Consider the following 17,500-nt stretch of genomic DNA (forward strand, 5'->3'; position numbering starts at 1 on the left):
CCAGATTGCTTTGGCAATAATACGGAAATAATAGTTTAAAGTTTGAAGATCATCTAGAGGCCGATATAAGAGTAAAATCTTGAACCGGCCGTGTGTTCGTAAAAAAGAATTAAATTTTGCGGTAAAATTCATAAAAACTGGGGGGCAATGTTTGGACCTGGTTGAAATTTGACCGGGTCAGGCCCGAGATCCGACAATTAAACTAATAGTGAGTCCAAACTATATTTCGGTGGGCCTAATCAATAAGGTCGGATAGAAGCCCAAAGTCATAAATGTAGCAGAATATCTACATGTGGTGGAATACACCAATGTGGCCGAACACATCAATATGGCCGAGAGCATAAAAGTGGTCGAAAGCCTATATGCGGCCGAAAATGTAAATATGGTGGGAAGACTAAAAGCAGCCGAATACATAAAGTCAATCAATGCTTAAATAAGGAGAGAGATAATCCGTAGGAGGATTTTCTCATAGGTTACAATTCAAATATGGAAGGAATTACGCCAGCTTGATGGTCAACTGAAGTTATTGTAGAAGAGCTCAAGATGGAAGGAAAATCAAATCAAATATTATTATTCACATTAAATCACACGCATGAGACAAGGGATTGAAGATATTCTTGAGCAAGTATGATTGATTTGAAGGCCAATTGAGAATTGACGACTGACCAAATTGAGACGCACCAAAGCCCCTATAAATACCAAGCTTATGGAAGAGAGAAAAGGGTCCCGACACAACACACAACTTGTCATTTTACATTCTCTTCGATTTCTATCCTAGGAGTAGCATAATGTAGCCATAGTCTGTTCTTATTTTTTCCGCTCTAGTTTCCGTAGATTTCAATTATGCCTTTACGTTCTTGTTCTTGTTTTTCAATTCTATTTTAATTACAATAATTTCAATTCACGTTGTCTTTACTGTTCTTCGTAATCTAGTTTACTTTCCGCCCTTTACTTTACACACTCGCATTTCAATTATTTAATTTTTACAATTTACATTACGTACTCGTCTTTATATTATTTAATTTACCCAATTTTCATTACGTACTTGTCTTTACATTCTTTATTTTACGCACTTTAAATTACGCACTCGTCTTTAAATTATTTATTTTACGTACTTTACTTTCTGTACTTGTGTTTCAATTATATTTAAATTCAAGCACCTTTTACTTTACGCACGTGTTCTTCGTTCCATTACATTTCACCTTCAATCTACATCTCCATCCACTCCACATCATTTGGTCGCTCACATAAAGCCTTGAACCCAAGGTAGTGAAAGAACCTAGGCCTTGAGGAGGTTCCTTGCTCGGCCGAACAATCATTTGATTAAAGTCAGATCTCGAACGCAACATATCCATCTACTCACATTCCATTCAAGCCCAAATTCGAGGCTTGGTGGTGGCACGCCCAGCACTCAAAAGAAGAAGGACCAAAAACTCCTTCCATCGACTTACCAATTCCAAATTCCCAGTTGAGGTTGTAGTTGCCCTACTTTGAGCAACATCATCAGATGGTTCTTGTTTATTGCTTACTCCACTTCTTTAAAAAGTGCTAATGTTCTTTGCTTGCCTTCTCGGGGGCCTCCTTCTGCACTCAGGATCATCATACAAAGAGAATTATTTTTTACGTTAACTGGTCATTGTGGTAAATGGTCACATACAAACTTCTTATCAAATTAGTTTTATATCCAAAATGTAACTGAGCATAAAGTAAGGAAAAAAGAATCAGAGCTTTAATGTTACAGGCATCAGAGTGAGCACTCCTCAAGCCAATGATGATCATGAAAGATTGGTTCATATCTAGATAAGAATACATTAGACTCAAGACATTTTCACTTTGTTTAAGAACTGTGGCATGGATCATGATCGACCAACGCTTTAAGACCATCATTAACTGCATGCACTATATCCTGAATATATATGGTTCAAAGTGTAATATTCAATCGTGTATGTGCAGACATGTATAACTCGTTAATGTTTATTTCATAAGTAATACCTTTTCTGGTAAATCAAGGATTCGATAACAACTCAATGAAGTCTGATCTTGAACCAAAAATTTCTCTTTGAACTTTCTTCCATTCATGTTGTAGGTGTTGAATCTCTTTTTTGGCCTCCCCTCCATGTGTAGAAAACCTTGTTTAAATTAAGCTCTCCGACGACAATAGTATACACATGATATGTATTTATGCTTCTGGTATAAGAAGCTATGGATATGAGATGGAGAAGACTGTAATGAAAGTGGGAAAAAGCTTGAGAATTCTGCAGTGGCTGAAATGCATATATATAGGAATGAAACCAATTCTGGAACTTCCGAGTGCCAAAATCTAAACAGTGATGTCAAAATCACTACACTATCAAAAGTGAATCCAACCATATCTACTCAAGATTTTGAGGTTAGATCTCGTTGGGCCCTTCTTCACAACAAATTATAGAATGATACGGTATCACCACGTTAGCTCGTGATACTCCCATTCAAAATTTGTGACGTATCTAAATTTTTACAAGCTGAATTTAACCCTTATTTTTATCTTAAAAATTAGAAAACTTGAAAGAAAGAATAAAAAGCCAAGCAATCACCTCCCTGAATGATAATGCCCCAGCCCAACTGCCTGCCATGGAAATGTATCATAAGATTTTAGACTTCTTGACCTTCGAAATTGTATGTTCTTGGCCTTGCAAGACCATAAGGGGTTTAGTAAATCCCGTAAAAACATAAACCCACCTCCTTCTAGATCCTCAATGTATTTCGTTGAACCCTAGATTGAGAGAGAGGCCTATGTGTAATTATTAGGTCTGTTAGATTCTCAAGCATCCTTTTCACGTTTAAAGTTGTATTGTGAAATTGAAGTGAAGAAATATGAAATATGGGAATAAACAAAGATGAGCGACATCGATGGCAGACAGTGAGGGTGGAAGGCATTGTCGGCGAGGAAGGTGGTTGTTAATTAGGGCTGCTCCTTTTTCCTTTTCTTTTTCCAGTTCTTTTATTTTTTAAAGTGAAAATGCAAAAATAAATTTTTAAATCCACCCGTATAAAGAGTTTGATTTTTATTTTATTTTATAATAATATAATTGTCAGTGACAAGTTTTGGATGGGAGTATCACGAGGTGAGGTGGCGATACCGTAACATTTTATAATTTCTCCTTTTTAACACGAGCAGAAACCATTTTATTATGTTTCTTCAACACGCACGTAAATTAACACAAACAAAGTGTACGAGAAGCTGTTAGTATGATAAAGTTTCAACTAATATGTTGAAATAAAATTGGATGAGTTCAGTTAAAAATAAGTGAGATGAAACATAAAGAGTCAAATTACGATGTTACAATCAATTATTGTTACCTAAAAGTAGATAAAAATAGTCGGATTAGTGAAAGTCGCAGAACGAACCGGGGGGGGGGGGACTCTACTTGTTTACACGATCCATGTATTCAACTTCGATTCTTAATGATATTGGGCCTTAATGATATCTCTTTTGATATATTGTTCATGCATCTTGGTTTTTAGCTAACTCGTAGAATCTAATTGGTTGCCATCTACATTTAAATTTATACGAAAAGTAAAGAGTTAGTTGTTCCTACCGTATACTTTTTATATGAATCTTATATTGGTAAAATGAGAGAAGATAGAATGACATTGTGTTTTATAAAATGTTCGTGCATCTTGATTACATACCATTTATAGTCATGTTTATATGGGAATTATTCGGTAAAAGGGAAAATAATCAGTTGTAGAATATAAGTTGGTTAACATTTATATTTAATTTCTATTTATGCGTCATCTTGGTTTTGCCCTAATATGCACAACCCAAATCAGTTACCATTTATATAGTGAATTTTATACGGAAAATATTACCGGGAAAATAATTTGGTGTACTTACTGTTTGGGCCAAAAGCAACCACACGCCAGCCCACTTCTCACAAAAGCCCACAAAACAGAAGAAACGGAGGACTGGGTTTTGATTTGAAAGTAAAAACCCCAAAACCAAATCAAGAAAGGGCGCATGTCTTTTACAAAGTGGCAGAGTCGTAAAAACGTCGAGATTAAGTGGCAATCCACCATTGACGTAGATCAATAAAACAAATCAAAAGAAAAATTGGATTTGGCCCAGCTTCTGATCTCAAATCCTGGAGTGCAAAATCAAAAGACCTTTTTTGGAAAGCCTATGTTCAAAATTCACGTGACTACTTGACTTAGAAAAGTCAACAAATTCAACTATCATGGAGGAAGTGGTTGGAAATTAAATGAACGCCGGTCATTTGCAAAATTTTCTCTGTAACTCTGAAGCTAAAAGATCAAAATCCTTTTTTATATTCAGAAGAAAAATCTGCTCCAAAGAAAGGCACTATTTTCAAGAGATAAGCATATCACATTTGGGAAATAAGTAGGAAATCAGGGAAGTGATTGCCTTAGGGACTGACTAGTGAGAGCTTATCTGCCAAAATTGATAAAACCCATCTTTCTTACATTAAAAAAAATGAAAGATCTTTTGAGAAATTTGCCGCCCATTGTTAAAACAAAGAAGCCCTACTCCAAAAACATTTCTTATAAATATAAAGAGAGGGTGAATAGAGCACAGACACAAAAATTCAACAATCAATCAAACAATCAGAAATCAACCAAAGGCAAAAAACTCAAAATGATCACTTGATCACTGAGAACCTTCAAACAAACTGGAGCAACCAAAAGCTCATTTGAGCCACAAAAGAAGCCAGCTATAGATCAAAACTTCCAAAGTTCAGACTTAGAGAAATAAGTCATTCAAAACGCGACTTCTCCCGTTACAAATTTGGTTCAACAAAAGCCAAGACAAGCAGAGTTTGAGTTTTCACAAATATGAAAACCTCAAAAAAATTTACAATGCAGTTCCAGCTTATTAAGTCCTCAAGTCCAACCACTTCTGCCCCTTCAGACTAAAGAAGCCGCAGTTCTACCCGCTCAAAAGCCTCACAAGGCTTGAAGTAGATTAAAACTCTGCCAAAATTGAACTTTGGTATCGATTTACAGCTAAAGCTAAGCAATTGAAGTTGTTAACAGCTCAGTCCAGCATAAATGTACTCGGTCCAGCCCGGATCAGAAGTTTCTACCCAGGCAGAAATGGGATTCCAGCCGTCTTTTTTTTGTCTTTCTAGAGTTGATTTTTCCCTTTTTAATTTTGTAGAAGGCAGTTCTGCCTAAAACAGTCCACTTTATAATCATCTATTTGGCCAGAACTACCAATTTTATACTGTGATAAATTATGAAGTCCTCACCAGTCTGAGGCAAGAAAAGAACTTACTTGGGAGATATTCCTCATCCAAATTCACAATCGCTTTTTTAGAAATCAGTAACTTGGGGCGCAAGTTATCTGTTTCAAAGAAGTCTGCTACGATTTTTCATTGCTAGCAGTGGCATGCTCGCACACCAAAGAAAGTTGGTTTGTTGACCAGTCAATGGTTTTCAAGGCAATGGGGAACTTTGCCCTTCCATCACAAGAGTAAAAACAAAACGGGTGAACACTTACCACTCACCATTTATATGTAAAATTATAAGGAAAGTATTAGATAAATTAGAAACCATATAATCACTTCTTTTTTTTAAGGATTTTTTCTATTAAAAGGGCAATAATATCCTAACTCACACATTCTACATGGATGCTAAAGACCTGTTATGACGTTCAATATTGGGTAATGACATTGCTTTTGATTTAGTTTTTCCCTAAAATCTAAATTTGTTACCGTTTGCATCGAAATTTTTATGGAAAGCACCGGGTAAACGGAAAAAGGGTTGGTTGTTCCTACCATTTACTATTTATATGAAAATATTGTATGGAAAGTATTGGTCAACTGGAAAGGATAGAATGACTGCCTCAATGACATTATGTTTTATGAAATGTTCATGCTTCTAGATTTCTCCTAGCTTGCATACCATTTATAGTGAATTTTATATCGAATTTTCCAATTGGGTCTAGCCTTATAAAAAAAAGGTCTTGATTTGCAGGCTAGGAGACCTCAATGTCACGTTGGCAGTGTGTGTGAGAAAATCATCCTCATCTTTCTAACTTTAGCAACAACAAAAAAACATTTATATTGAATTTCTTTTTGAAGTGAAACATTTCTATGGAAAGTATTGGTAAGAAAAGATAGAATGACATATTATCACCTTCAATATTGTGCCTTAAATGACATTGCAGTTTATGAGATACTCATGCATAGGCGTGGCAATGGGTCGTGTCGTGTCGGGTTCGTGTCGTGTCGAGATTGTAAACATGTCAGAAATGGTCAACCCGAACACGACCCGTTTAATAAATGGGTCAGAAATTGTCAACCCGAACACGACCCGTTTATAAACGGGTTGACACGACCCAACCCATGTAACCCGCCACCTGTTCATTTTTTATTATAACTAAATTAATAATTTTAACAGTTTGATAAAACTTCCCCCAAATACAACCTAAGTAAATTGTAATAACCCAAAACAAAATATCTAAAAAGAAAGAAAATATCTAAAAAAGTAAGGAAAATATCTTTTAGCAAAAAGACAATTTTACCCTCGCATTATTTAATAGGGAAAAAGTTGACTTTTTGATCGGGAAAGAATTTTGTGATTCCGATTACGCCGTTGCGTAGAGCACGGCGAAACGAATCCGTAGACATGGAGTAGACCCGAATTGGAGTTGTAACGAAGGAGTTATGGTCAAAAGAGTCTCAGTGGCAGAACCGTAAATATTTCGAAGTTCAGTTTTATAAATCCAGCTTTCTTCTCTCTCGAACCATCTCAACCAGCCAACTTCAGACAGCGATTTCTCCCAACTCAGGCCACCGTTTCAGGCAATACCGGTCCAAAACGAACCACCTCACTTCCCTCTATCAGCCCTGCCCCTCTTCAGCCTCCATCCGCTACTGTAGTAGCCGGAAACTGCCACGAAACAGGCTGGTTCCAACAATTTTTCTGAAAATTTTTGGGAGCTCGTTCTCTCAATTCCGACCACCAAATCAATCGAGTAAGGTATGGTTTCTCAGCTATTTTTCGTGTTCTACCTGATGGGTATATGGGTTTCGATCGATTTTAGCTCTAAGGGGTTCGATTTTCGACTTGAAAGCCGCTTGAAACTACTATTTTTGGTCACTTTTTGGGGGTTGTCCAAGAACAAAAGTGACTCCAAATGGGGTGTTTTACCTAGGGTAGGAGTTTGGAGTCTTGGTTTCGAGATTTTTCGGCCACCCGAAATCGCTTTGGACACCCAAAGCTGCCCGCGCGCGCTGGAGCGCGTGGGCGAGGGTAGTGATGTAATTCTGTGCAGTTTTGTGACCCTCGTGTCGTCACGAGCGTGTGGGATTTCGCGGATCTCGATTCGGAGTCCGTTTGAGCCCCGAACGGATTTTCCATATCGCGCGATCCGTGGGTGCAGTGTCGTTAAATATTCGGATCGCGCTGAATTTCGGATATGTCGGTCTACACGATGTCATGATCGTGTAGGATTCGACGGATTACGAATCGGAGTGCCGGATACTCCGGAATCGCGAACCCTGAGGCTAGGGTTTGGATTTTAAGCGATAACGCAATTTTAGCTAATTCGACCGTTCATTTCAGACCCAATTCGCAGAACACGGTTCCCTCGCTGTAAGGAACCTTCAGGGAAGCCCAGATTGGCCATCAGAGATCGTAGACCCACGGGGTCCCGGGTCGGCCGATCAGGCAGTTTATCACTTAGTTGAGCGTCGGACCTTCCCAAAACTGGTCCAAGTGTTTGAAAGGGCTAACGAGGGCATAAGAGTAACTTGGAAGGAGATGCACGTATTTCTAGGAGCCGGGGGCAGGGGGTTTAGTTGAAATTCTTTTTAGTCAGCAGTTATTAATTTAATCTTTATGGGTAATCAGGCACCAGGAGCCCGACAGGATTGCAAAAGAGACCTTCGAAGGGTCGAAGTAGCTCGGACCATCTGTGAGTGGACTTTATTTCATAAATCAGATTTCATGAATGATTTGATGTGATTTTATATAAATAAGTTTTATAAATGAGTTTATATTGATTTTATATAAATAAGTTTTTTGAAATGAATTTATTGGATAAATTTCTTTATTTGATCTTGAGTAAGTTTTATTACGGTTCTGAACATGATCAGTACAGTAACAGTTCTATAAGTCTATGCTGCTTATTTACAAGTTATAGAAACAGAGTTTGAGGTTGGAATCAGATGAGACAGCAGCACAACTTGAGATTTCAGTTATTATTCATATTTTTCTAAAGGAATTTATTTTAAAACCACCTCGTACCCATTCATTTTTGGTGATTACCCAGAGTTGGATCGATGTCTACGGACATCCAGTCCGATTTCAGTTAGTCAGTGCACTTGACTTGCCTCACGAGTTTTCGGGGACGCTCGGACCGTGAGTGCCAGGATTTGCGGCTCGGCAGACTTGGTGTCCCGAGACCTGCCAGGATTGCGGCTCGGCTGACTCTGTGTCCCCGAGACCTGCCAGGATTGCGGATCAGGCTGACTACGGTCCCCTGCATCCTGCCAGAGCGACTCGAGCTGACTTGGTGTCATCGAGGAATCTGCCGGCGGGACAGGCTGATCATAGTCCCCTGATTTCGCCAGTTTGCGGCTCGGGTAGCCTGTGTGACGCCCGAGACCTGCCAGGGAATTGACGGTTATGACAGGGGTACAAATAGGTGGTATTTTCAAAGGATTTTAGGTTTTCTCTTATTTAATTATGACTTTCAGTTATTTTATATCAGCTTCTCCAATTTTTCAGGCATTGATACATTTATACAGTTTTGTTCAGTTATACAAGGTTTGAGTACAGTGCTTTTATACAAGTTTGATTTCAGTGTTTTATACAAGCTTTGATTTCAGTGCTTTTGAATAAAATTTATCGAGCTTGATTATGATTTACATGGAATGCTTTGAGTTTAGAAGGCTTTAAATGGAATGTACGTATTCAGTTTATTTAACAATTTTTATAGTGGGGGTTATTATGATTGTTAAACTGTTTTCAAGAATTCTTATGTTCGGTCCACTCACATCTTCAAACTGTTTTCGTCCCCAGGCTGTAGAAGTACGCGGGATCCACCACCGGACCAATTATAGCTTCCGCACCAAGGTAGAGTTTGTAGAAAATCTTTGAAAACTTGAAAACTTTAAAGTATGCTCTGATATCTAGTATTAGTGGAAAACTGGAGATGAGATCTGTTATTTGAGATGTTCTGGCTGTTGGGATGGATTTACTGATTGTTTAGCAGGTGGAAAATTTTGGGATTGGTCAAAATATAGGGGAGACTCTGCCGAAATTTCGGCAGAAGTCTAAGGGCATTTTAAAGAGAATTTGAAACAAGAAGGATAAAAAGGTCTTTTGTGCCCGACATTCGCCAGGTGTCGGACACGCACAGGACTTGGCTCGAATTCCAAAGCGGAAATTGGGTCGGGTCCTGTCATAAATAATTAAATACAAATATATATTCATTAGTTCAAGTTCAACTCCAAATTGAATAGAAAAGTTCAAGTTCAACTCCAAATTGAACAGAAAAGTTCATATCACTTGCAAATAAAACGGGTTAATGGGTTCGATGCGGGTTGACACGACCCGTGACACGACCCATTAAATAAACGGGTTAGATAGGTATTATAGCGGGTTAGCGGGTTGACCCGAAACCCACCCGTTTATTAAACGGGTCAGGACGGATTGACCCGAAATTGACCTGTTTTTTTATCGTGCGGGTTGAACTCGCTAATTTCTCGTGCGGGTTTCGAGTCGTGTATCGGGTCGTATCCGAAATTGCCACCCCTACTCATGCATCCTTGTTTTGCCCTAACCTGGAGAGTCTAAACTAGGTACCATTTATAGTGAATTTATATGGAAAGTATTGGATAAAACGGAAAGTAATTTGGCATACCTACTGCTCACCATTTCTATGGAATTCTATAATAATTTGGCTTCTCTCCTAAACTTTCCTAACCTTTCAATCGTGGTTATTCATTTCAAATAGAGATAGAAAGGGGAAGTTACCCAGATTGAGATTACTCAAGGAGCAATATGGACGATTGATGCGATAATTCTCGTATGATGAATAATTACTATAGTTTGAACAAAAAGACATTTATAATGTGTAGCATTTATAGTGAATTTTGTGTTGAAAATAGTAGGTAAAGAATAAATTTTGTAGTGCTCAATCATCGTTAGGCCTGTGATTCATGATTTTTTGGGTTTAAAACCAAAGACCGGCTCATGCATTGGACCGTTTAGCTCGATGTGACTAGACTAGTCTAAGTCCACTCAAACCCACGAAGTCCGAAAAGACCTCAATTGTGTTAAGGGATATAGCGAAATTCTATAGTGAGAGTGCCATATATGGATCACTCATGTAGACATTCATATTAGGCACATGATGATTTTATTAAACTTAGTGAATTACTATTTAGATCAATCTTGTGGCTATTATAAAAGTCCACATCTATTGTCCATATATGGCACCCTCACCTAGAAGGATCCAAACCAAGTGTTTTTGGTTTTCTTGTTTTTGGGCTTGAATTGGCGGGAAGTAGGCACGACCACCGTCACCTCTGGGCCCACCACGCAGATTCAAAACCAAGAGAGAGAGTGAGAGAGAGAGATACTTGACTCATCATCAGCTGAAATTAACTACTCAAATTGAATGCTCTCAACGAAATTAACCATTCGCTTACCTTTGTACTTATACTTCACATTATTTGCTTTTCAAATTATGAAAACCTCTTCAATTCTTCAGAATCATTCAAAGTTCACTCTTAAATTCAAGCAATACCCATTCAGAATTACACTTTCTTTCCCTCTTAACCCATTTCACATATACAATAAGCGAATGGTTGGTTTTATGTGTAACATAGCTGAAGAAAAAGAAGAATTTGAAGAACAAGCAGGTGGGATGAGAGAGAATGTAGATTCTTGGGCACGCTCAGCTGTTCATGCCCAACACAGGCGCTGTAAGAGGTGCAATTTTTCAATACTCAAATCAATGTTGTTATTATTATTGTTAAAGTGCATCTTTTGTTTTTCTACGAGGTGGATATTTGCATTTCTATCTCCTTCATTTCATGGTTGGTTATGGACTTTTGTATGTTGTATTATGACATGATGATATTATCTGTTAGGTTAGTATCTATTTTTTTGGCTTTTAAGTTTCTAGTTGAGTTTTTTTCTTTTTCTAAATCCTATTGTTTCTTTAATTTTATTACAAGGAAATGTATTTTCTTTACGTGCTGCATCAGGGAAAGAAAATTCCACTCCAAGGGGTTTGACTGTTTGAGTTCTTTAGGCATCCTTTATTTGTTTTTCTTACAAGTTTTTATTTGTGTTTTGTGATTTTTAAGATAGATTGTTGGCATATCTTAGAACAATGTGATCATAGATGTGTGTGTATTAGGAAGAAAACAATTTGTGAGTAGTGACCATCAAAAGACTTGGGTGAGCCTGTTTTGCAGTGATTGAGTCAAAGAGATTGATCATTTTCTTTCCTCAAACATGTTGGAATCTTCATGTTTCGGTCTGTTTCGGTTTCATTTTTGAAATTTATGTGGTTCTTCCTTTTCTTTACAGTGCTTCTGACAGGAACTTAAATGTTCCAAGAAGTCGAGTTTCTGCGAAGAAGGACCAAAATGAAACGCAGGTTAGACCACTTAACCGGTTGAAGAAATAATAATTGTCCCCTGCTATATTGATATGGCTACTCCCATATTGGTATGTTCAAACTTGAAAATGTATAAATTCATAGGTGACTGCAGACTGAATCTTATTTCTAATCATGGATTTAAACAAAGATGCTTACTGTTTTCTTCATGAATTTAATAGGTTTCATCACCTTCAACAAGTGCGTCTAGGGGACAAAGTCCTTGGCATGACAATCTTGTTTATATTAACAAGAATACGCCATCAAACTACAGAGCCTCTTTGGAAAAAGATGTAAGAAATGGAATTCAATCTCTCACTCTTTCAAAATTGTGTTTTGATAAATCTTTCTATAGCATGAGGTGTGGCTGAGATTAATATCATTATAGTATGCTTTTCACAATTGACTTATCTTTTATTAGAAATTTGTTGCAAGCATTGGGTAGTTATAGACTAGATATTCCAAACATTTCAAGTTATACAGCTTCCATCCTTTTTTTATTTCTGGTGGTAGGGGAGTCTGGGGAAGATTTCGACTTACTGAAAAATGTGCAAGGTTCCTCCAAAGTTCCTATCTATAGAACATGTGTATGAATCTGAATCCACAATTATTTTACTTTTGACATAGGAAATTTGGGTTTCCAAACTATATGCACGCCATGTCTACAAAAGTGGATGGAATGCATGACTTGGTCAGGGGTGACTGGACAAATCTCTAACCATTACAACTGTTGGTTTTCCATGTCATTTATGATGCGAGCATAATATGGTTTACCCAAAACTGTATACAATTTTGCAGATCGAACAGCTGCAGTTGCGTTTGCAGCAAGAGAAATCGATGCGCAATATGCTCGAGAGGGCAATGGGACGAGCATCAAGTACTCTATCACCTGGACATAGGCATTTCTCTGTCCAGGTAGTTACTAAACTTTTCTTATTTTACTTTAAAGAGCTGTTGCGGAATAATCCAGTAGTTTACATATTAACTTAGGCCTCAATGTCGTACCTTCATGTTTCAGCTGATCTAGTGTGGAAATGATGATAACATGCAACATTTGACTAACACTTCGTCAACTATATATAAAGAACTGCTTTGAATACACTCTTAATTATTGGTTAGCACATAAGCCTTTGGTGCAGTGCTGTAAATCCTTAATCCATGTTCTTTTTGTTTTTTCTTTTTTGATACTTCAACTTAAATACATATCTCCATGGCCCAATCAAATTACTCTTAAAGTTTGGACTGTTGAGCTAAACAGAGCAGTCTTCTACCAATGCAAATGAACCTTTTCCTGTGGTTGCACCTGAACCTTTTTCATCAATTATTTAATTGCCTTCTGTTTTCTGCATGCCTAAAACTGTATTATAGCAAATTCCAATTTCACAGTGTAGAATATGAATTGTCAACTGTACTCTGAGACATACACACATATGTGTGTGTGTGTGTGTGTCTGTATATATACATATGATTATTTTTTTCTTTTTTCAAATTTGCTATATCTACTTATTCATATCTCATTCCACTTATTAGCTGCGATTCTGTGAATATGGAATTAAGGACTGCAAATTGTTTTATTTCTTTTTTGTTTAGACAAAGGAATTGATTTCTGAAATTGAATTACTTGAAGAAGAAGTTGCAAACCGCGAGCAGCATGTTCTCTCTCTCTATAGGAGTATTTTTAGCAATGCATTAGCAGGCCACCTTCTGAGCAGAACTCAGGTGTGGCTTCCGCTGCCCATATGAAGAATGGATCCAGGAAACATCCGAGTATCATTTCAAGTGCATTTTGTTCCTCAAAAAAGTTTCCTTTCAGACATTTGTGAGCTCTAGTTGCTATTGATGACTCAGAAAAAGAACTTTAAAGACTAGGCATACTAGTACTACACAATCCAGTGACAAAAGTGACATCAATTTTGCGTAGAATTGTTCAAACCTAGCAAAGGTAGAACATAAGTTTATTCTTCTGCTTTCACTGATGGACACTTATTAAATGTATTTGTGTCATGTTATTGAAGATCATTACTTGTGACACACATAATATATCCATATATATGTATATACATATAGGATTTGTGTTAAAAGTGTTGAGTTTGGCAGAAATGTACACATTCGTTATTTAGACCCTGTGTGTGTCAACTGCACTAAATTCAGGTTGTTGGTAAGAAAAGGTTAAGGCCACGCCACTGACTAGCGTGGCCAATAAAAACCTCTATTTTTTATCTTTAGAGATCTCCCCCGCGGATGCTTATCTAAATTATAACTTTTTGTTTCTATTTAATCTGCTTAATAACATTCTAATATCCAATATGGTCATGGAGCACAATAATGCGCATCCCATAAATCTTAGAGCTATATGATTAAACAACAAATCCATAAATTTTGGATCCTAATATGGTTGACGGGGTGATGACTTGTACACTTATTAATTTTCTGTATGTGCGGCACATAGTTTAAGATACACATAAATGCAGCTAACACACTTGCACTGGATCTCCTCTTATGTTTTATGTCATCAGGAGTGCTGACTCGAGATATACTTCATATTTCAATTTCAGAATCTTGGTTGAACAACTGGAGAGGGTGAATGTCACTCTGATGAATTGCATGCCCAAATTGCATTTTGGATCAACACATACAATGCTCTTGTTATGCATGTAAAAGTCTCTTAACCAACCATTGGTTTTCTCTCATTGATTTGTAAGTCTCTCTAAATTTTCTCCTTACCCTTGTGCAGGCATATTTAGCATATGGACCTCCCCACAGCTCTCTAAGAAAGCTGGCCTTATTCCACAAGGTAATTCACTTATTTACCAGTACAATGGGTTTTGCTGGCAGCCTAAGAAGACTTGTGCAACTCATTACAAATGAATATGCTTTCTCTTGAAGTCCTGTCCCCCAAGCATCATTTCGTTTTTTTTTTTTTTTTTTTCTTTCTGAGAGATGGATTAATACATTCATTGGTTCATCCCATTTTAAAATTAAAAGTTAGTTGGTTTGATCTTTGTTTCCTTCTTTTATATTCAAGTCTATTGCTCCTGCCTTTCAAGACATGGACTAGAAGATCCCCATTAAAGACAATCAGAATATTATCTTACCCTTTTTGGCCATCAAGTAAAATGCTCAAATACCTTTTGATTTTCTGTTGTCAATGTTTGAGAAGTTATCAGGATATTTGGTTTTCATGCCCCAAAAAAAATGGTTGAATCTAAAATAAGTGGAGCAAGAAAAAAGAACCAATGCTTTGGTCTATCTGTGTATTCTAAATTTGGAAAGAAAAAGAAAAAAGATGATGAGCTTTTTGGTATAGTGCAGGCTGCTTACAATATTGGGGGCCAAGTTATCAGTGCGAATGCCATAGAGCAATCCATATTTGGCTTCCAAACACCCTGAATTGGACGGGTACTTACTCACCATACTCTCTCTGATAATGCAACAGGAATGCTGACATCCATTGAATTATTTCATTTATTTCATAATTTAAATGGTGTGGCAAATCATTTGAGCTCTTCTTATGAATGACAACTTGAACAGTGGATTTTCATTTCTTTCTTTTTTTCTCTTTCGTTAATATGAATAAGAAATACCGTGTTTTAGAATACTCATTTGATCTACTTTTGTGTTTCCAGTGGCTTGAAACCCTCCTTTCAACTGCCTGGAGGAAAAAATTTGGTGAAGACAGACAACTTCGCAATTCCAAATTGGGTCTTCTGGTTTCTGAACCCCTTGTTTGCTTTGCTCTTTGTACTGGAGCCTTTTCTGATCCTGTGGTAACCACTTTGCTTTTATTGGTCCTCTTTTCACATTATGTTGAAGATTTAATATATAATTGTCTAATGAATGTTAGGTTCTTATTTTCAGTCTTTTCCCCTAAAGCTACACATGTTTATTGGTCAATTACAGTGCTTTGGCACATGATTTTCCCTTGAAATTTCTGTTCATAACTTATCTTTTCTGCCTTATCTCTATGTTTAAAGAAATCCGGTGCTGCTGCAGAAAACTACTTTTTAAAAACAGAATAATTTTTTTTATAATCAAAAGCATATGGTAGCAACTTTTACTACTAAATTGTTTTGATTGTAAATCATTCTTCTAAAAACACACTCTGATCAGTGATATACTGCTACCACTATATATTGCTAACGGCATTAACGTTTGCTTGTCAATTACTTGTAGCTAAAAGTATACACAGCCTCAAATGTTAGAGATGAACTTGAAGAGGCAAAGGAGGAGTTTATTAAAGCAAATGTAGTGGTAAAGAAGTGAAGGAAAGTTTTTCTGCCAAAGATACTTGAAAGGTTTGCAAGAGAAGCATCTTTTGGCTCTGATGATCTTCTCAAATGGGTCAGTGAGAATGCTGATAAGAAGCTTAATGATTCAATACATAAATGCATTGACAGTAAATCCAGCAAGAAGGCATTTCAGATCATAGAGTGGGTGCCATACAATTCAAGGTTCCGGTATGTATTCTCCAAGGAACTATCTGAGAGACCATGGTGGTCGTTATTCATTCCAAATGCTGGAAGAAACAAACCTGACTGACCACTTGAGGAAGCTAGTAGCTCATCAGACTGGTCAATCAAAACCTTCTAATTGTTTTCTTGTTGTGCATCTGATCTTTTCGTGTTTTGAACTCTAGTTTCTTGCCCTACAAGCCTCCATCTCACAAGTACCTTGTACTAACCAGGTAGTTTCGATCTAACAAGCTTACCATTACTTGCAGCTGTTGTATAATTCTAGTTTCGCACCATATTTGTACATTAATAAGGTTGCTTGGTTTATGCAGTAAGGCAGTAAAGTGTAATTCTTTGTCATTTCAACTTTATCCATGCTTCTAAATTCTAATGGCAGCACTGTATGAAATTATCACCCAAAGAAAAGAAGGTAGAATTAGAAGTAGAATCAACTTCTAAATTCTAATAGAAAATTATCACAACAACCAAAAAGTAGAATTAAAGAACTGAATTGGAACAATAAATCCGATTACATGAAATGAAATTAAGAATTTAATTGGAAGAACAATGAAATGAATCAGATAAAATACATGAACATTTCAATGTGGAAACCCTAAACTCCACGTCATCATCATCATCGGCTAGGACTAGGACTATGCAGGCAAGGAGAAACGACACAGAGGGCAGAAGTGGCTTTTCTCCAACCACTCCACGATGCAAGCCTCGTGGTAAATATGCGAACATGGCAGACCACGACCTTCCGAACCCACTGCAATCTCCGCTATACAAACCGAACAACAAACCCCAGCCGTTTCCACTCTCACCCTCTCCAGCTTCTCAATTGCGGATTTACTCGCCGGTACAAACGCGGGCTGCACTTCATCATCCGCGGCCACGTCCTCAACGATCGCATCAATCTTGATGCACGCCTCCATATGCACACGTAACCCCCGGCTGCTGCTGCTACACACTCTCCCAACAAGACTCCGTGAGGCATCATGGACTATAGTAGCAGCGACGCACCGAAGGTCCTGGGAGGAGACGTGGATAGACTTGGATAGCTCGTTGGATATAGTAGCCAAAATCGATGACGTGGATCTGTCGTCCATTAGTAGGTCAATCTCGATTTTGTCGTGGTAATCGAAGCTCTCGGAATGTTGGCCCATGTGATCGTCTTCTAACATCATTAATTTGTAATGGTCTTCCCAATCCTCGTCGTCCTCTAAATTCGAGGGCAACACAATTTGTGTGACAGTGGCATTGATGTCTAGCCACAATTGAGATTTCATGGCGGTTTCCGGTAATTCGGAGACTTCGAGGATACGTGTGGCATAATAGGGATCGCCCAACATCTCCCAATACTCATCGGCCATAACAACAAGAAGAGCAGCGAACTCTAAGAAAAATGGAAAAAGGAAGAATGCGG

The 17,500-nt window shown here is 37.6% G+C and overlaps 1 protein-coding gene and 1 pseudogene across 1 annotated transcript; one reads left to right on the plus strand and one right to left on the minus strand.

Annotated features, from left to right (window-relative positions):
- Positions 1–11,877: 11,877 nt before the first annotated feature.
- LOC117628910 lies at positions 11,878–16,162 on the plus strand (annotated as a pseudogene).
- A 565-nt stretch (positions 16,163–16,727) lies between these two features.
- LOC117628911 (E3 ubiquitin-protein ligase SIRP1-like) lies at positions 16,728–17,447 on the minus strand. The gene has a single exon (XM_034361455.1). It carries the CDS (start codon positions 17,445–17,447, stop codon positions 16,728–16,730), a length of 720 nt encoding a protein of 239 aa, XP_034217346.1.
- Positions 17,448–17,500: the final 53 nt, after the last annotated feature.

Source organism: Prunus dulcis, chromosome 5 (assembly GCF_902201215.1).
Source record: "Prunus dulcis chromosome 5, ALMONDv2, whole genome shotgun sequence".
Lineage (NCBI taxonomy): Eukaryota > Viridiplantae > Streptophyta > Magnoliopsida > Rosales > Rosaceae > Prunus > Prunus dulcis.